At 44.5% G+C, this 20,177-nt stretch overlaps 2 protein-coding genes across 2 annotated transcripts; both read right to left on the bottom strand.

The window, feature by feature from the left end:
* Positions 1-8,700: 8,700 nt before the first annotated feature.
* Positions 8,701-14,170, bottom strand: tktb (transketolase b). The gene is made up of 14 exons (XM_085925889.1): positions 13,923-14,170; positions 12,202-12,319; positions 12,003-12,116; positions 11,811-11,908; positions 11,540-11,731; positions 11,219-11,346; positions 10,931-11,127; positions 10,662-10,826; positions 10,425-10,581; positions 10,208-10,338; positions 10,061-10,144; positions 9,893-9,989; positions 9,624-9,743; positions 8,701-9,549 (listed from the first exon to the last, which is right to left on the bottom strand). The coding sequence occupies exons 1-14, from the start codon at positions 14,012-14,014 to the stop codon at positions 9,377-9,379; spliced, it is 1,866 nt and encodes a 621-aa protein (XP_085782015.1). The 5' UTR covers positions 14,015-14,170; the 3' UTR covers positions 8,701-9,376.
* Positions 14,171-14,335: 165 nt separating this feature from the next.
* lrrc23 (leucine rich repeat containing 23) lies at positions 14,336-18,579 on the bottom strand. The gene is made up of 8 exons (XM_085925902.1): positions 18,282-18,579; positions 16,836-16,939; positions 16,617-16,737; positions 16,379-16,520; positions 16,160-16,290; positions 15,936-16,072; positions 15,660-15,864; positions 14,336-15,580 (listed from the first exon to the last, which is right to left on the bottom strand). Exons 1-8 carry the CDS (start codon positions 18,354-18,356, stop codon positions 15,557-15,559), a joined length of 939 nt encoding a protein of 312 aa, XP_085782028.1. The 5' UTR covers positions 18,357-18,579; the 3' UTR covers positions 14,336-15,556.
* Positions 18,580-20,177: the final 1,598 nt, after the last annotated feature.

Genomic DNA, 20,177 nt, shown 5'->3' with positions numbered 1-20,177 from the left:
AGTTGCTTTTTTTAAATAAACTTCAGGGATTTGATGAAGCCATATTTGTAGAATAGTAAAATGTTCATATTGCTAATGACTAAAGGTACCCTTTAAGCAATTGTATGTAGAAGTTTGACTATAAAGCTTTGTTTTTTAGGATGTATTGTACCATTCTCCTGAGCCCGTCATGATCAGGGTGCTATTGTAGTCCTCCACCTGGTTTTGCATAGTAGTGCTCTTGTTTTCTCTCAGCAGCATCACCACTGGCAGTCAAAGGGTCTTTGGTCCTGAACATTTCTCTGTCTGTCTGAATGTGATGCCATTATGCCACACTTGGTGCAAGCATAACTGCCATCCACCCATCCATCCATCCATCCATCCATCCATCCATCCATCCATCCATCCATCTTCTTCCACTTATCCAGGGTCGGGTCGCAGGGGCAGCAGCTTTAGGAGAGACTCCCAGACATCCCTCTCCCCAGCCACTTCCAGCTCATCCTAGAGGATCCGATCCCAAGGCATTTTCAGGCCAGCTGAGAGACAGTCTCTCCAGCGTGTCCCGGGTCATCCACGGGGTCTCCTGCCAGTGGAACATGCCCGAAACACCTCCCCAGGTGTCCAGAAGGCATCCTGATGAGATGCCCGAGCCACCTCATCTTGGTCCTCTCAATGTGGAGGAGTAGCGGCTCTACTCCCATTCTCTCCCAGATGACCGAGCTTCTCACCCTATCTCTAAGGGAGAGCCCGGACACACTGCGGAGGGAACTCATTTCGGCCGCTTGTATCCAGGATCTCGTTCTTTCGGTCGCGTCCCATAGCTCGTGACCATAGGTGAGGGTAGGAGTGTAGATCGACCGTTAAATTGAGAGCTTTGCCTTTTGACTCGGCTCTCTCTTCACCATGACGGACCGGTATGGAGTCCGCATCACAGCCGATGCTGCACCGATCCGCCTGTCGATCTCAAGCTCCATCCTGCCCTCGCTCGTAAACAAGATAATCGAACTCCTCCACTTGGGGCTAGATCTCATCCCCGATCCGGAGAGGGCATTCCACCCTTTTCCGACCGAGGACCATGGACTCGGATTTGGAAGTGCTGACCCTCATCCCGACCGCTTCACACTCGGCTGCGAACCGTTCAAGTGAGAGCTGGAGATCACGGCTTGAAGAAGCCAACAGCACCAGGTTGTCTGCAAAAAGTAGAGATGCAATGCTGAGGTCCCCAAACCGGAAACCCTCAACGCGCCTAGAAATTCTGTCCACAAAAGTTATGAACAGAATCGGTAAAAAAGGGCAGCCTTGCCAAAGTCCAACGAATGAATACGACTTATTGCCGGAAATGCGGCCCAAACTCTGGCATCCATGATACAGGGACCAAACCGCCCTTATCAGTTGGTTCGGCACCCCATACTCCCGAAGCACCCTCCACAGAACTTCCCGAGGGGCACGGTTGAACACCTTCTCAAAGTCAACAAAACACATGTGGACTGGTTGAGCAAACTCCCATGCACCCTCGAGGATCCTGTCGAGGGTATAGAGCTGGTCCACTGTTCCACAGCCAGGACGAAAACCACACTGCTTCCTGACGAACCCTCCTCTCCAGCACCCTTGAATAGACTTTAATAATTCCTCTGTAGTTGGAACACACCCTCCGGTCCCCCTTCTTAAAGAGGGGAACCACCGCCCAGTCTGCCAGTCAAGAAGCACAGTCCCTGATGTCCATGCAATGTTGTAGAGGTGTGTCAGCCAGGACAGCCCAACAACATCCATAGCCTTTAAGAACTCCCGGCGGATCGAATCCCCCTCCGGGGCCTTGCCTCCAAGGAGTTTTTTTAACTACCTCAGTGACCTCGACCCCAGAGATTGGAGGGTCCACCTCAGAGTTTCCAGGCCCTGCTTCCACAATGGAAGGCATGTCGTGGAATTGAGTAGGTCTTCGAAATATTCTTTCCACCAACTCACGACGTCCCGAGTTGAGGTCAGCTGCACGCCATCTCCACTGTAAACAGTGTTGCATTGCTTCCCTCTCCTGAGACACTGGTTGGTGGACCAGAATTTCCTCAAAGCCGTCCGGAAGTCATTCTGCATGGCCTCGCCAAACTCCTCCCATACCCAGGTTTTTACCTCAGCAATAGCCAAAGCCACGTTCCGCTTGGCCATCTGGTACCTGTCGGTTGCCTCCGGAGTTCCACAGGCCAGATAGGACTCGTTAGGACTCATTCTTCAGCTTGACGGCATCCCAAAGATTCGCCCAATCCTCTCGACCGGTGATGCAGGATTTATTATACATGCATTTATCACGTCGCGCCTGGACTACTGTAATGCATTATTCTCTGGTCTTCCCAAGTCCAGCATCAAAAGTCTACAGTTAGTACAAAATGCTGCTGCAAGGCTGCTCTCACGGACAAGAAAATTTGATCACATTACCCCAATATTAGCCAATTTACACTGGCTCCCAGTCCATTTAAGATGTGACTTCAAGGTTCTTCTATTAACCTATAAATGATGGCATGGCTTAGCGCCTTCATATCTCGTCGACTTAGTTGTTCCTTATGTTCCGTCTCGTAACCTTCGTTCGCAAAACGCTAGTCTTTTAGTGACACCGAGGGCCAAGAAAATGTCTGCAGTGGCTAGTAGCTTCTATTCGGGCTCCAAAGCTCTGGAATGCCCTACCAATGCATATTAGAACTGCTACTTCAGTAGAAACATTTAAGACACGTTTAAAGACGTATTTCTATGATATGGCCTTTAATTAGCCTGTAGTAGCCGATTCGGCTGGAGTTTGTTTTTGCTCCCTCTCCCGACCCCACTCCCCCCACCCCTCCCCGGCTGGGGAGGTGGTTAGGTGACATCCAAGCTGACGGCGGCTATCTAGATTCCCGTGGACCAATTCAGCATGAGGAAACTGCAGCGGATTACCCTCCTGGCGGACACTGCCAAGACAATTAAAGGCACCTCCGACAGCTCTTCGCTTTGGTCTGGACATCCACTTTTTGATTTCCATATTATGTATTTTTTGTGCCCTCTTTCCATCCATTGCAGCCTGTTGATCCTGAAAGGGGGATCCTTCCATCTGTGGTCCCTTCTCAAGGTTTCTCATTTTTTCCCTAGTAGGGGTTTTTAAGTTTTTCCTTGCCCTTTTGGGAGCCCAAGATCAGGGAATGCTTTGAGAATAATTGTCAATTGATCATCTGTCAATCATCTGGACAAAAATGTCTATGTGAAGCCCTTTGAGACTGCTTGTGATTTAGGGCTATACAAATAAACTTGACTTGACTTGACTTACCGCCGGTGTCCACCAGTGGGTTCGGGGATTGCCACCACGACCACCTTATTAAGAAAAATAATAATAATAATTGATCAGTTTTATATAGCGCTTGTCAAAACACTCAAAGCCGCTTTACATAGAAAACACACGCAACGAGTTAGGGGTTATACGCAGAGTTGAAGAGGTGAGTCTTGAGATGGTGTTTGAAGGAGTGCAGGGAGTCAGCATTACGGATCATCAGGGGAAGAGAGTTCCAGAGAGTGGGGGCAGCAACACCAATGGTCTGGTATTTGGTCGAGGTAAAGAGGGTGAGCAAGTTGGCATCAACAGAGCGAAGTCGGCGGGTGGGGGTATAGCGGTGCAGGAGTTCAGATAGGTAGGTGGGGGCAAGGTTGTTTAGGGCCTTATAGGTGGTGACAAGGATCTTGAAATGTGTTGGGTCTGAATATGATCAGACATTAAATCACATGCTGGAACGAAGAGGAGAAGACAACCAGGATGAGTTTACTCGCAAGGAGAACAATAGAGAAAGGAAGCTCAGTTACAATCTCCACCAGTTTTGAGTTCCTCCTCCACGTGCTCCTCTTTTTAATGTCTTGGTTGCCCTGGTTACAGAGGCGTTGCTACACTAAAGGGAGGGGAGATAGTGGCTGTAGCAACGCTGATTAGCTAAGGAATGTAGTGTAGTGTGATCCAGCACTTCTCGACCCCCGCATTGGGACTGCAGAGTCTGCTTTCTTCCCCCAACCAGTTGTCCTCTCCATGGGTGGCCGACTCCTCCTCGACTGTGATCAGATAACTTGAAGCACGTTGAATGTCGCTTACCTGTGGAACAATGCAACTAAACCCTTGCTAAGTTTATCTTCTTAGTAAACTAACACAACACATAATAATAATAATATCTAACCCTACTTAAACATTTCAACACATATTAAGTAAATGTACGGTAACTGATATACAGTTCCTTAAACGAACATTGAGTAAATATGGGATAACTTTAATGTGACTACTTCAAACTATATATCACCAGTTTTGATCATCTACCATCTATGAATCAAAGCTACAGTTAACTAAAAGGAATGAAGTCCCTTTAAACTGACAAAGAACATTTCGCCTATGCAAAGAAGCTCTGCTCATTGTCATTGAAGACTTCTTACAAAACAAACACAAAAGTAACATAAGGACAGGAAGGAAACATAAGGCTGACGGGGATCAAAAGACATTCCTTGAACCAAATAGAAAGCATTTAGTTTAAAGGAGAGTCGTAAACTCATAAAGATAAGGCCTCCTGGTCTGGCAGGCCAAGGCTTCCCCCGAGATTATTCCAACAAAATGTATGCGCTGTTTTATGGGGAGCCAGATGACGGAGGACAGGGGTGATGTGCTGTCTGCTGGGTGAGCGGGTGAGCAGTTGGGCAGCAGAGTTTTGAACATATTGCAGTTTGTGAAGGACAGTTGAGGGGAGGCCGTACAAGATGCTGTTGCAGTAATCCAGTCTTAAGGTAATAAATGCATGAACTAATGTCTCTGCAGCAGGGGTGGAAAGAAAAGGACGTAGGCGTGCAATGTTTCGTAGATGGAAGAAGGATGTTTTGGTGGCGTAGTTGATATGTGATTTGAAGGAGAGTGTGGGATCCATATAAAGTCCAAGATTTCTGACTAAAGGGGAGGGAGTGACCGTGACCGTCAATGCAGAGTGTGAAGCTGTGGGTTGTGGGGAGGCTGGATTTAGTACCAAAGATGATGCATTCTGTTTTGTTACTGTTTAGTTTGAGAAAGTTTTGGGTCATCCAGTCTTTAATGTCTGTGAGGCAGCGAGTGAGGGTGGAAAGAATGGTAGGGGAGATGGTTTTGGTGGAGATGTAGATATTCGTTGAGGATAAGACTTTTATTGTTGTGGGAACGTGTGTTGAAAGGGGCGATTTTCAGGGGCTTTTGTTTTAAAGCCGTTGGGGGGGGGGTTGGAATTGACAGGAGGTTGAAAAGGTTTGCAGAGGACGGGTTCTGATGACGTGGGTTGGTGCGATGAGGTAAGGAGTAGATGTGGAAGCCGTTGTGTGAGCTGCGGGCAGTCCATATTGTTGGTATACAGTTTCCAGAAATTTAAGTGTAAATGAATTTTCGCCGAGATCTGCGGTGGATGTAGGGGGGGGTCGGCGCATAAGGGCAAGGTCTTGGAGTGCGCTAACCAACTCCCCGGAAGGAGGAAGTGCAGGAACGAGTCGGCGAAGCTCGGCAGGTGTGTAGTGGAGTATCATGACGGACGTGGAGAAATGGTGGATCCTGGAGACGAGTGGAGGCATTGGCCTCAGCCGAAAGCCAAGATGGCGAGACGCGCGAGCAACTACTTATTGCCACAGCTCCGGTCGGCTGCCACAACAATGGAGGCACGTCACTGTCACCTGCAGTGCTGTCTGTGCCGCTGGTGGGGGAAGAGGTGCTTGCTGTCTGTGCCGCTGGTAGTGGAGGAGGTGCTGACTGTGCCGCTGGTGCAGACGGTGGTGCTATCTCTGCCGCTGGTGCAGGCGGAGATGCTGTCTGTGACGCTGGTTGAGGCGGTGCTATCTGTGTCGCTGGTGCAGGCGGAGGTACTCTCTTTGCCGCTGGTGCAGATGGCGGTGCTGTCTGTGCCGCTAGTGCAGGTGGCGGTACTGTTTGTGCCGCTGGTGCCACTGCTGCTGGTGCTGCTGCCGCTGCTGCTGATGAAAGCCATCTCTAGAGTATTGTTGACGCACAGTAACAGAAGTGAAAACATGCTGTTTGTTTGCACTTCACGATGACAAAACCTGAAATGGAAAAACCGCCAGATCTTTTTCAAAGGTCTTGTGTACAGTGATGCTTCATGCAAAGTAGCACAACAGACTGCACCACATACCTAATTGGGTGAATTTAATTTCCTTTGTGGAAAGAACTTACCTCGAGTATTTCCTTATTTCTTTTTTAAATTATAATAAAGAAAAACTGAATAAATAGTTAAAATATTCATATTGGCAAATTAAAGTATACTGTGAGGTAATCAGGCAGGCAAGGCTGGAGCGGTTTAAAAAGAGTCATACGAATCAAATGCAGACTGTTAATTCTTCCACTCAGAAGCCCCATTTCAGTCCAACTGAAAACACTCCCATCGGAGGTCCTGTGGCTCCTCCAGGACGAAAAAAAAATGTCCATGTCCGTCCGTCCGTCTTTTCTTTCTTTTTCAGGAAATCACTTTCCTTGTTGACGGTCCTTGTTGATTCAGTGGTTAGGGTTCGATTCCCGGTCAGGGAACCATATGTAGCCATATGGCACATGTCCGTGTCTAGCCAAGCTAGGGTAAATGCAGAGTGTTGTGTCAGGAAGAGCATCCGGCATTAAAAACTGTGCCAAACACTTCTCATGCAAATCATCTGGACAAAAACAGGTGTTTTGGAGCCAATACTTTCCTTGTTGACGGCTTCATTCTGTCTGTGGCTGGTCAGCTCCTTCCACCTTCAGCACCTACTGCTCTTTGTCCTCTGTCTCTCTCTGATCTCCTATCCTTTGCCTTAACCATCGACACCTGTCAGTGTCAGCAGTAAGGTCTTCTTGGAAGTGTAGTGTAAGCGGTGACCAACTTGTCAGGGATGTAGCAGCCCACTACCACCTGCTGTCTTATGATCCCAAAATACGATTGAAGGTTTAAGAAGGAATGACAAGCACATTGGGTGAGGTATGGGCATGCATGCACGCATGCACACACACACACACTTGCTTACTTGCTTATGGTTGTTCATCGATTCGATGATGACCATCTTTTATTTGGGAGTCTGCTGATGTTTCAACAGTCCAATCCTGGATCCACAGGTGCGGTTACAGACCGCGCATGTGAAGGAGGTGCTGGGAGGAGCCTTTTCGCATACTTTGCTGCACAATGTTGTTTGCACTGTTCCTCCATATGATCCACTCCCTGTGAGGAGTGGGAGCTGCAGATGGAGACATGGACTGCTGAGAAGCAGGAAGCGAGTTTCTCCAGTAAAGAGGGGCTGATCTGGCATCTCTTCAGGGTGGTCTTCATTTGCCTTTGAACTGCTTTCTTCTGCCCACCAGCACTGCATTGGCCCAGGTGTAACTGACCATAGAAGATTCTGCATGGGAGCTATGGCTGGGGATTCGGATGACGTGGCCCAACCACCTGAGTTGACGTTGGGTCATAATGGACTCTACGTTACATTTGCTTGCCCTCTGTCCTTCCATGTGATGCCAAGGATCTTTTTTTTAATTGATTAATTCAATGTTTTACCAGGTAAATCAATTGAGAACATTTTCTCATTTACAATGGCGATCTGGAGGCAAGGTGTATGAAGTGTCTTGTCCAAGGACACAACGACATGTGACAGAGCTGGGATCGAACCGCCAACCCTCCGGTTACTAGACGACCCACTCTACTGCCTGAGCCACACTTCTGGAGGCATCTCACATGGAAGGTCTCTAGGCTTCTCAGATGGCAGCTGTAAATAGCTGCACATCCATGCAGTTGTGCAGTGATGCATACTGTCCTGTAGACCAGTACTTTGGTGTGGACTTTGAGGTTGCTGTTCTGACAAAGTCAAATGAAAAAGACAAATAAGTGCCTTTTGTACAGTAGACCTTCCACAGAAGTCCAATTAGAACGGCATTAGGGTGGCGAGCCAGCAGTTATGATCATAAATTTTGCACAGTAAAATGTACCTTTGTATATCACAGTTCACCTTTCACAGCCTCGGTGTGTCACACCGGTGTGTGTTATGGCTTTAGAAGTAAAAGACTCTACAGAGGAGTCAGGCCGCAGCAGCAGTCAGAAACACAGTGTAATGCGCAAGTCACTATTTGTCCATACAATACATACTTTGAATAGATGATTAAAACTATTTTATTGCAATTATTTGTAAGAAAGAAACTTCTCTTTGTTAAACAAATGCTTGGGCCTGAAAACAGGTTTTGTTTTTTGGTTTCAATGTTATACATGTATAATAATTGTAAAACAAAGGTTTCTATTTTGTGGATTTTGCCTATCACGGGTTCTTTTCGGAACATAACCCCAGCGAAAAATGAGCGATTACTTTATTACAAAAAAAACATGTAGACATCTCGAACATATTTCAAATTAATGTAAATAACTTCATTTTCCTGATTAAAAAAAATATATAAACTGAGGTTGAAATGAAAATGGACCATCACCTTTGTATCCATTGAACTTGACTCACTCTGGGCGTGAGTTGCCATGATATATTTTTGTATTTATTTACTTATGAGGAATTCCTTCAACACTATCAAATACCTGTGATATCTAAATAAATCAATTGGATGCATTGAATTATGCATCTTGTACATACTATTTCTTTTTTTGTGTTGATTTTGTCATTGAAGTCATGTTCAACAATAGAAGATAGAGACAACGTTTACTAGTTTTTTTCATTTCTGGCATTCCAAAAAAAATAAAAATCAATAAGCAAATATGCCAGACTCAAGCTATTTATTCAGACGCTTTACACGGCACCAACATCTTCAAAGCCATTGCTTACACAAGTCACGCATTCACTATTAATGGTAAAGCCATCAATAGTGAAGGTTATGCTGCAATGCATGTGTCAAAACTTTCGAAAAACAACGCAAGAGCTTGGATTCACCATGCTTAATTCACCACACCAGAAGAACACCAGTAACATTTTGTTAGGAATCAGTAAAGTTATGAATCAAGCCCATCAGGTTTTCCATTTTTAAACATCAATTCGCTGTAATTAAACATGGCAAACGCCAGCCGAGTAAACTCGTGACATGTTTTAAACACGCAGAATGTGCCAGAGATACAAGGTTTGGAATGCGTTGGATTCATCCTCAGCGCAAATTTGATCAACCTGGAATTTGGACTGGTTGACAATTTGTAAACTTTTTTTTTTTTTTTTTTTTAAAATGAACAATTTATTCAAAAACAGTGTTACGCAAAGCAATGTTTCACACATGCAGTAGTCGAATGTGAAGATGAACAAGTAAGTTTCCATCAGCAATTAGTAACAAGATCACACAATAGGGTCTGCTAACTATGCAATAAGAGTTTACTGAAACCTGCCAGACATGTTGGGTAAAAAGATGAACAAACGTGATAACATCAAGCCAAAGACAGTTCAGTCTTCTTCAGTTGGCAAATCTCAGGCGCACAGCATTGGCAATATTCTTTGCACTGATGTTATAGATGTCCAAAAGCTCTTGGGGCTTCCCGCTGCGAGGGACACCGGTGACTGCTAGACGGGTCACCACAATGCCCGGCTCATGGCCTACTGCTGACAACACTGCCTCTCCAAGACCACCTGTGCAAAAGTGTAGACTGTCAAGACCCAAACAACACTCATGCAGACAATAAAAGGCAACACGCACTACCCACCCTCCTTGTAGTGGTCCTCCACTGTGATGATGTGTCCTCCTGTGGCTTTTGCATTTGCCAGAATGGTATCCGCATCCAAAGGCTTGATAGTGAATGGATCAATCACACGAATGCTTCTCCCTAATCAAGAACATTATTAAAAATAAATAAATCCAGAGCTTTGTTTTTTTTTTTTTTTGTTTTTTTTTTTTTTTAAATATAAGTTTGACAGCACTGTCTTTGAGGACATGCTGCAATTCCATTAACACAAAGAACCACAAGGGGATTACCTTCACTTTCTAGCATGTCAGCTGCAGCCAGAGCCTCATGCAAAGTGACTCCAGCTCCAATCACAGTCACCAAATCATTGTCTGATTTGCGTACAACCTGGTGAAGATCACGTTTCATTACACAGTAATTCAGCACACACATTATGCCAAATTAGGATAATTACTCACCTTGGCTTCACCGAGCTGAAAAGGCTCAGATGCAGAGTAGATGATGGGTGTATCAGGTCTGCTGGTACGGATGAAACACATACCCTGAAGGAAATAAATGTTGAAAGAAAAGTTGGCAATGCGTTGCTAAATAAAATATTGAACAACCTTTGTGTTGGCTGCCAACTCCACAGCTCTCTCGGTGGCCACCGCATCACTGGGGTAAAACACCGTGCAGGTTGGGATAGCACGGAACATCGCCAGGTCCTCAAGCGCCATCTGAGAAGGACCATCCTCACCTAGGGTTTATATACACATCAGGACATTGTTCAGTGCCCGGTCAAAGAAAAAGTCAAAACATTACGATGCCTTCAGAAAATCTCACCAATGGAGACGCCACAGTGGGAGCCGACAAAGTTGACATTGGACTGAGAGATGGCGCCCATCCTGATCTGGTCATAGGCTCTGGAGAGGAAGGCAGCAAATGTGCTGACAAAGACCACAGCGCGGTTTCGAGCAGCGCAGCCAATGGCTACTCCCACCTGCAGCAGCAAACAAAGAAAATACAAGTTGAGGTCATATTGTTCAGTGTTCATCGCAGGGAACTTTTAATCTATTTTACCATGTTCTGCTCAGCAATGAAACATTCAATGAAGCGGTCAGGGAAAGCTTTCTGGAAGCTTATTGAAAATGTGGAGTTTTTGGTGTCCCCATCGAGGGCCACCACTCTGTTGCTGAATCGGCCCAGTTTAGCCAGCGCGTTACCGTACGCTCGTCTTGTTGCCATCTAACAAAGAAGGTCAAACAAACTAATGATCTAATAAATACAGAAAATCGAATGACAAGCATTGAAATAAAGTTGAGACAAGTGTGAATGAACTAAAACTGTACCTTTTCGCCAGCCTTGTATGTTGGCGGTTCAGACAGGTAGATCTTGCTTAAGTCTGCGGGTGCAACGTCATCTGTGGGCAGCTCAGGACACAAGGTCTTCTTGGGGTTTTGGATTTGCCCATTTAGATTATTCAAGAGTCCATCCACCATGTCCTTTGGAATGGGCTTTCCATGCCAGTTCAATTCATCCTCGATACCTTGCAAAAAATATACACAAAGCATTGAAAAAATATATACAAAGTGGAAGGCAATATAATGAATGGGCACGCTATGAAGCCCCCTGCCTACCTTTGAGACCTTTTCCCTTGTACGTCTTGGCAACAATGCAAGTGGGCCTGTCCCGACTCTGCTGAGCATCCGCAAACGCGCTACACAGCGCTTCCACATCGTGCCCATCCACAACAATGGCATTCCACCTACAAAGAAAACAGAGAAAAAACAAACAAAGACAAAAATGGAAAAAAAAATGAAAGCCTTAAATATGCCACAGCCCAAGTAAACAAAACCTACGACAAAAAGTCAACTTTAAGATTATGATATTCAATCCAGGAATCTAATGCTCTTATAAAAGTAGTTTAATTCTATTTGTAGACTTTAGTGGCAACTAACCCAAAAGCTTCACAGCGCTTTCGATAGATCTCCATTTCATGCTGAAGAGGCGCGGGATCGCTCTGACCCAGCCGGTTGACATCCATGATAGCCACCAGGTTGTCCAGCTTGTAGTAGGCGGCAAAGGCCATGGCTTCCCACACAGACCCCTCTGAGCACTCTCCATCTCCCATCATGCAGTACACGCGGTAACTTAAAAAAAAAAAAGAAGAATTCTGAGCTAGCAGTACACAAGCACACAGTTCAAAAATATAATAATTTACACATTCACCTGGCCTTGTCAAACATCTTTCCGGTGTATGCCATGCCACAGGCAGCGCTGAGACCCTGCCCCAGAGATCCGGTTGCCACGTCAACAAAGGGCAGTTTCTGGTGAAATTAAAACAATACACACAACAAAGCTTGTCTTTATCACGTTCAATGAGCTCAAAGTAAAATGATGTGCAAGGCAAGAGGCGCTTACTGGTGTGGGGTGCCCCTCTAGGTCGCTGTCAATCTTGCGCAGGTTGAGAAGGTCCGACTCTTTCACAAAACCAGCCTCGGCCCAGGCAGCGTACAGGATTGGGGCGGCATGACCCTTAAGAAAGGAAGCGGGAGTTTTTGGCACTTCTAACACACTACTACATGTAATGCTCAGCGCTCAAAGATGTGCGCATAAAAACCTTGGAGAGAACAAAGCGGTCATTGCAAGGGTTGCCGGGGTCGTCGGTTTTGTAGCGCATGGTGTGGAAGAAGAGCACAGACATGAGCTCAGCAGCACTGCAACACGACGTGGGGTGGCTGAGGAGGAAAATAAAACGCGACAATCAATACACTTAAGTAAAAATGCAGCACAAAACATGCAAACTTTGACCATTAAAATGGTTCTGTTCAATCTGAAGACGTTCCAAAAATGAGTTTTGATTTTAATTGTTTCAAACATGAGAGAACATTCTTGAGATTTTGTGAGATCATCACCACCAAGTCAGAGCATTGTCAGTTTCCACTTTAGACTTTAAAACCATGAACACATGCAAACTTGAGAAACCGTTAGCTGCTGAAACAGTGGTCAAAGTACTGTAAGAATATTTTGAAATCCTCTTTACTCAACAGCATCTCAGCTTCCCTATATGGCTTGCATTTCAAACGGCATCATTTCAACCAAACTTGCAACATGCCAAATTATCAGCCGTTATGGTTCGGCTCCTCCTTTTCCATAGAATTCAAATTTACCCACTCTGCTTTTGCCAAGCGGTGACCTGGTGGAAAATAAGTGAAATTAAAAGACAGGAACATGATTTCAAAGTTGTGGTCCACACTAAGGAAAAAAAAGATAGATAGAAATCAAGCACATGAAGTATTGTGCTTGACAAGGAAATACTGCATTGCCTACAAAACCTGTTTGAGGTGAATTCCAAGAAGGAAGTATCACTGTTTGCATCCCGCAGCACGGCTTGTTGCATTCAAACGTTACACAAAGTAATGACGCACTAACAGTCAAACGCACTAGGTACACTTACACAGTTCAAACATTTCTGCCGTTACAACCATACAGATCTGTGTGAGTGCAAACTACAAACTGCTGTCTACCACATTAATTGCTTTTACAGCATGAGATAATCTGGCATAAGTATTTTTGTTAAGTAACATTGTTATGTGCACTTAACTTCCATATTCAGCAAAAACAAAAAACAAAGCACTGCCTTCCAGTTCAGCTGTATATATATTCCAATTTTGGGCAGAAAAAAAAATACAGACCAGCCCATATATTGGGCGATGAATTAAAATACAAGCACACGGTGGTTACAGTAAATAAAGACGAAAACAAATATTAGCCATTTGGCCAATGACTGAATGGCCATATTCGATCAGCCGATGAATTGGACAGACATTTTCCGTTGAAAATTATGCGCAAAACTTGAATTGATCGTACAGAGATAAATTTGGTTTGAAACCATTATGTCATCAACGTGCAATCATGCTCGTTACACCAAGTCCAATGTTTTCCGGGTTTGGTCACGTGAGGACAATGGATGACGCTGATTGATCGAATATTCACTCCAAATTGTACTGACTCGGAAAAAAAAATGCTAACCACCTGGCATGCAGCTGTGGCTTCAAGACTCCACGTGGGGCATCAGGTGATAAATACATTTGGAGAAACTTTGCCACAAAAAAACAACAAACGCCGTTGTGGCGTAACGTAACTAACCGATAACACGACCACTCCGAAGGATAGAACGCATGGCTAATGACATTTTATTTTTTTACACGTTCAACTGAAACGCAACACGTGCTGAAAGGGCCACAATGAGCCACGTGATCTTAAGCATGACATAATAGCCCGCGATCAACTCGTCCGTAGCATCAAAAAAAGCTCAAAAAGCCTGTTTGATAAATTTACCCGGAGTTGGAGGCACATGTCGCTTTGATGGAGTGAATTCGCAGCTTGTTGGCGACGTCCTTCAGCTCCTGCATAGTTGCTTTGTCGGGCATGGTTGGGTTTGTCTTCCTTGTGAGCGTCGGAGTTGGTTAATGAAATGTGTTCCTGGTATTCAGTAATTTGACGTTTCTACTTCTGTGTCGTTGGTTCAGTGCAGACCCACGACGGCAACGTCCGTTCAGGAGGAAGATCGGAGTGTCGGAAGTGAGGGGATTTAACACTGCACTCAATCCCCGCCCACCCAACGTCATCACTCAAAAAGCGGAAATAACCTCCGTAAACCATAGACACCGGAAATAGAGAAATGCCTCAGGTACACACACAATGTACTTAGTGCACGAGTAGGGTGGCTTAATTTTGGGGGCGGCTTGGTGGCACTGGGCAGCACGTCCGCCTCACAGTCAGGAGAGTGCGGGTTCGATTCCACCTCTGGCCCTCCCTGTGTGGAGTTTGCATGCTCTCCGCGTGGGTTTTCTCCAGGCATTGCGGTTTCCTTCTCCATCCCAAAAACATGCTTGGTAGGCCAATTGAGCTCTCCAAATTGTCCCTAGGTGTGAGTGAGTGCAAATGGTTGTTTGTCTCTGTGTGCCCTGCGATTGGCTGGTAATCGGTTCAGGGTGTCCCCCGCCTACTGCCTGATGACGGCTGCGAAAGGCTCCAGCACACCTGTGACCCCCGTGGGGACTAAGCAGTTCAGAAAATGGATGGATGGATAATTTTGGGGTCATTTCTCAATTAGTGGCCTTTTCACGGACCAGAGGTCACTAACTTAAAAAGAAAAAAACTTTTCTTGGCGACTGATTAATGAGAAGTACTATTAGTTTCTGAAATTAGTTCCTATTAGTTCCTATTACTATTAGTTTCTGAAACACACTAGCAGAAATAACCTTTAGTTATTATTAATTGTTGATATTTGTATGTAAGACTCGTATGTTAAATATTTCTTATAATAAAGATCAATAATGAAACAAAAATAAATCAATGTGCAACACTATGTTCCTGAACATCTCTTTGAAATGATCACTTAAACAACATGTATAGCCTAGGAAATCACAACGTCCCTTCACTGATGTTCTAATAATTAGAGTCTAATTTGATAACAGACCAGCAAGCTACATTATTCCCACAGGCATTGTGTTTGTGACCCCTTCTAACACAAACTGCACATTCTTCCTCTCTCAGAGAACCGGTTAAGTCGCATATTGTCAAATTACAGGTACAACTGCACCCACTTCCTTTAAGATGGAATTGGAAAATGAGCAACAACTCAATGATGAGGTATGAAAATACATGTAGAAATCCATGCAAAACAACATTCATATTTTCCAGTAATCAGGAACACTTGAATGGCCATCTGTGTGTATGACCACTCGCCATGATACTACTGCATTGTCCCTTTAAAAGTGCAGCTGGATGACTGCCAACAGGGAAACAGTCAAAAAAATTGCTGAGTCATCATTACACAGAGACGTATAAATAACTAACAGTGAAAATTAACCCTGACAATTACTGCAGGATTCAAAGCATTTCTACATATACTTCCATCCCCACCTAGTATTTTCCAGGAAGTGGAGCAACTATTACAAATGTTTGTCTTAGGCTGTTTCCTCTTTGAGTTCCTGAAATGACACAACACATACCATTAACAAACCTTCCCTGAAGATGCAATAGAGGAACAAGGAGATTTATTTTAAATACCTTAATTGTCTTCCACACCTCAGCCCTCTCCTCCAGGGAGACAGGCTCTTTATCAAGGCGCTCTAGTTTTGGAATGAGAGTTAGGACGTACGGCCGGTAATCTGTGGTCCCGTCCAGTGGATTCTCTGAGAGGACCACCACTCGCAGGGTTGCAGACACCTGGCCAAGAGCTAGTAGACAGGTCTCATCAAGGAAGTTGTTGCTTCTGCGGGAGAGAGTGATAACCCGACACAATGCTTTATTTCACTTATTCGTTTTTGTGGCCTAACTGCATACCTGACGTTGAGATATTGGAGACATTTCATGTTGGCGCTGAGTCCATCTAGATTAGCAAGTTTGTTGTTGCGGAGATGGAGAGTGGTGAGGTTCTCCAACGTCTCTATACCCTCAAGACTTATAATAAGATTTTGGGCCTGGAATGCAGAGAAAACTCAATTAGAAAAGCAAGGACTATGTTTTCTAGACAAGCATTACCAACAGACTTTTTTTTTTTTTTTTACCAGATATAATCGCTGCAAATTGGGAAGGTTGATCCCACTAATTGTAGTCAAGCGGTTTCCTCTCAGCTCCAAAGTAGCCAGTTTCGAAAAAAGGCAACTCTCAAAGCCATTTAATCGCTCGATACGATTCCCTGCAGGAAAGGGAAAGGACACACTTGACTTGTAGAAAATACTCTGCTCGTGTTTTGTCACTTAATCAGATGAAACCACCAGGCCAACCTGAAAGATTGAGACTTTCCAAAGATAGTCCAACAAGACCTTGCACCTCAGTAAGCCGGTTTGCTGCCATACTCAGCCACTGCAGGTAGGCCAGTTGAGAAAAGGTTTGTCCTTGGAAGCATGTTACGTAATTCCTGTCAATCTAAGAAATAGTCCAGTTTGAGCTTCAGTTTGAGTAGAAGCATTAGCGTGGATGTTAGAGTGTCATCTTTTCTTCTTGAGAAGAAAAAGATCTTGCCTTGAGCCAAAGAAGCTGAGTGAGGGATGATAGAGGTGAAAGGTCAGAAATACGGTTATTGGACACATCCATGAAGCGAAGGTGAACATAATTGCTGATTGCAGCAATGTCGCTTAGTCTTCTATATGGAGTACAAGCAAAGAAGTGGAGGTTTAGAGCACAGAAATGGAAGTTGAGCACTGAAGAAATTTACTATTGTTGGGAATTTTGCCTTCTTACTTGTCCTTCAAGATGACTTTAATAAATGCGTGTCTCAATCCATTCCCTGTTCGGCACAGCAAAGACAGACCTGGGACTATAATATCGTGATCCAAAGGGCGAATCTGGTGATAAAACAAAGGAAATTTATGCTATACAGATTTCAGGGAGAAAGAGGATACATACTGAACAATTTTTTTGACAATTTGTAGGTCAGTCATGCATGCGGTCAACAAAGACATTCTGAGAGGGCCCTTGATGAATTTTTGAGGAGGAAAGAAACTGATTAAACATTCAATATACATACAAATAATCAAAAAAAAATATTGGGGGGGGGGTCTGTAAATTTTTATACACGCACTGAAAATGTATTATCATGATTATTGAGGGCATATTTTGGCCATATTTAAAAGAGCATTTTAGTCCTACATCTGGTTTGGAAGATGCTCTAGCATTAATTAGGGTGACCAGATTTGGGTTTCTGAAAAAGAGGACACCTTTTTTTGGAAGGCCGTGGTCATTTTTAGGAGGTGGGGTCTTTTTTTGGGGGGGGGGGGTCATTTGTCGTCATATGACACAAGCGACATGGTGTCTGTATAGTAATTGCATTTATTGGCCCGAATAACACAAAACAACATATATTCAATAACAAAAACATGTTTACACTAACAAAACCATATGTGTACACTGACATTTTTTTGTTTTATGGTGGTAAACTAAGTAAAAAAAGACAAAAGAAATACGGCCATTGGTGCATTTGATGGAGAAAAAAAGGGCTCCTCTTCAGTCATCCTCTTGCAGGCTGCGTTGGCACCTTTATTTGCCACAGACACGTAAGTGCCTGCCTTGCATGTCAAGCACTCAGCTTTCATAAAGATCACGACCCTGGCGAAAGCACGGGAATTTGAACGTGCATTTTCGTTTTGGCATTGCTTGTAAGCACTCGGTGTAGACTGGCCAGCCCACCCTACTTCGTAGCAAAGTGACAAAGTGAGGAGAAGGGCGTGACTTATTCGCGAACGATACAGAAAAACGTGGAATTGAGTGGCAATTCTATTGACAATGTTACTGTACGCGTATTATGTTTGAGGCAGTCCAACAAAATCCCGGACGACTTTTGAAATTCGCCCCTGACGTTTTTTAAGGGCTCAAAAGTAGGACATGTCCGGGAAGAAGAGGACGTCTGGTCACCCTACATTAACAAAAGATTGTAGCTATTGGGATTCTTTTTATGAAGCCCGGAGTACCTGGTGGAAAAAAAAAGATAAAGAAACTGTTGCCAATAGAACTCCAACGGACATGCGCATACACAGCCACATATGCTGATCGTTTCGCAAAATACATTTATTCTCCAATATAAATAGTCAATTAAAGCCCATGGCAGTAATAGCCACCTTGCTAGATTTTGATTTTAGTTGGTTAAAACTTAAAATTTCAAGCAGTCGGTGGGATCATAACCTCTTTTACCTCTACTGCTTCTTCGTCCTCGTCTTGATTTTCTTCGGTGTTGTCCACATCCGACGACACCGACTCCTCGTCCATTAGGGTCAATCATGGACAATATTGCCACAGCTCTCAAGGAAATGTTAACTCTTGTAAATTAAATTCTCGTCCGTTAAGGTCCCGTTTCAGAGCTGGGACTCCCAGCGTTGTCCGTTGCCATGGAAACCGACGCCACCAGTACATGCAAAGTGTGTGTAACGTAAGCGTAGGTATGTTTTCTGTCAACTTCACAGTATACAATAAGGAACGGCTTCACCTTTGGCGTGTGATGTTGAATGGCTAGCAGCAGTGCATACATAGGGGAGAGTGGGGGTAATTTGTGCCAAGGAGCAAGTAGTGCCAGTTTTTACCAGTTTTCCAGAAAACCATAGAAGTTGGTCATGTGACGACCTATTTTTGAAGGGGCATCCATTTAACTCATCCTGGAGAGAAGGGAGGGAGACACATGGCTTGAGAGGTGAGCACATTTAAGTTCCCCAAAAAAATTTTGCCCTCAAAAGTAACATTTCTATGGTTAAGGTTCTTTGATCGCTGTGTTTGAACAATTATAAACAACTTTGAAAACAGTTTTAGTGCTTTAGTAAGCTACATACAGCGTGAGTCCATACAGTTAGCATGATGCTTGCTCAAAACAGCAGGGGGATGCATTTTTTTTCCAAAATTGTGGGGCTGGGGTAATTTGTGCCAAAGGGCCTGGGGTAAATTGTGCCACTGGCAACTTACATACAACTTGTTCTTTTTTTTTTTTACTATAAATTACTTTATGGTATTTTATTTTTATTGTACATTGTATTCTTACATTTGATCACTAAATGTAAGGCTGCAGGCTGCGTTGGCACCTTTATTTGCCACAGACACGTAAGTGCCTGCCTTGCATGTCAAGCACTCAGCTTTCATAAAGATCACGACCCTGGCGAAAGCACGGGAATTTGAACGTGCATTTTCGTTTCGGCATTGCTTGTAAGCACTCGGTGTAGACTGGCCAGCCCACCCTACTTCGTAGCAAAGTGACAAAGTGAGGAGAAGGGCGTAACTTATTCGCGAACGATACAGAAGTAGTATACAATAGTATTCTTACATTTGATCACTAAAACTATGTGATATTCTAAATTTTAGACCTTCATGCCACGCAACTACAAACGCAAGACAGACAGGGTTCCAACAGTATAAGAGGTGCAAGAGGGACCATACGTCAGGTTGGAAAGAAGAACTGCAGGATGACCATAAAACAATATATGGATAAGAAAAAAGGTAGGCACAGTAACAAAGCTAGGATATGAAAAAACAGCAGCTGCCAAATCTGTTTTTAATGAGACCATGGAAAAACAGCTTGTTGACCATATTAAAACCCTAGCAGTAATGTTTCATGGCATAGATGCCATGAAATGCTACGAACTGGCGTTTGAATTTGCACAAAGATCACATTGACATGCAGCCAGCTGGACCAGAGACAAAAAAGCAGGTTAGCTGTATAGGTTATATGATTCATTCATTCATTTTCTGAACCGCTTAGTCCCCACGGGGGTCGTGGGCGTGCTGGAGCCTATCCCAGCCGTCATCGGGCAGTAGGCGGGGGACACCCTGAACTGGTTGCCAACCAATCGCAGGGCACACAGAGATGAAAAACCATCCGCACTCGCACCTAGGGACAATTTGGAGTGCTCAATCGGCCTATCAAGCATGTTTTTGGGATGTGGGAGGAAACCGGAGTGCCCGGAGAAAACCCACGCGGACACGGGGAGAACATGCAAACTCCACACAGGGAGGGCCGGAGGTGGAATCGAACCCGCACCCTCCTAACTGTGAGGCGGACGTGCTACCCACTGTTCCACCGAGCCGCCTGGATAGTTTCAATTTAGC

This window comes from Syngnathus leptorhynchus, chromosome 1 (assembly GCF_054491065.1).
Source record: "Syngnathus leptorhynchus isolate UIUO chromosome 1, UIUO_Slep, whole genome shotgun sequence".
NCBI classification, from domain to species: domain Eukaryota; kingdom Metazoa; phylum Chordata; class Actinopteri; order Syngnathiformes; family Syngnathidae; genus Syngnathus; species Syngnathus leptorhynchus.
The sequence above is the reverse complement of the archived record's forward strand: the minus strand, read 5'-3'. Positions and strand labels throughout refer to the sequence as shown.

Bases quoted from the DNA above. Each gene is read 5' to 3' on its own strand.
- tktb (XM_085925889.1), bottom strand. From the start codon at position 14,014: ATGCCCGACAAAGCAACTATGCAGGAGCTGAAGGACGTCGCCAACAAG. The intron at 12,320-13,922 runs GTAAATTTATCA...TTTCCTCCTCAG, and splicing joins ACATGTGCCTCCAACTCCGG to CCACCCCACGTCGTGTTGCA. The intron at 9,550-9,623 runs GTGGGTAGTGCG...ACTTTTGCACAG, and splicing joins GGAGGACCACTACAAGGAGG to GTGGTCTTGGAGAGGCAGTG.
- lrrc23 (XM_085925902.1), bottom strand. From the start codon at position 18,356: ATGGACGAGGAGTCGGTGTCGTCGGATGTGGACAACACCGAAGAAAAT. The intron at 16,940-18,281 runs GTAAAAGAGGTT...TTTTATCACCAG, and splicing joins AGGACGAAGAAGCAGTAGAG to ATTCGCCCTTTGGATCACGA. The intron at 15,581-15,659 runs GTATTTAAAATA...GTGTCATTTCAG, and splicing joins AGGTGTGGAAGACAATTAAG to GAACTCAAAGAGGAAACAGC.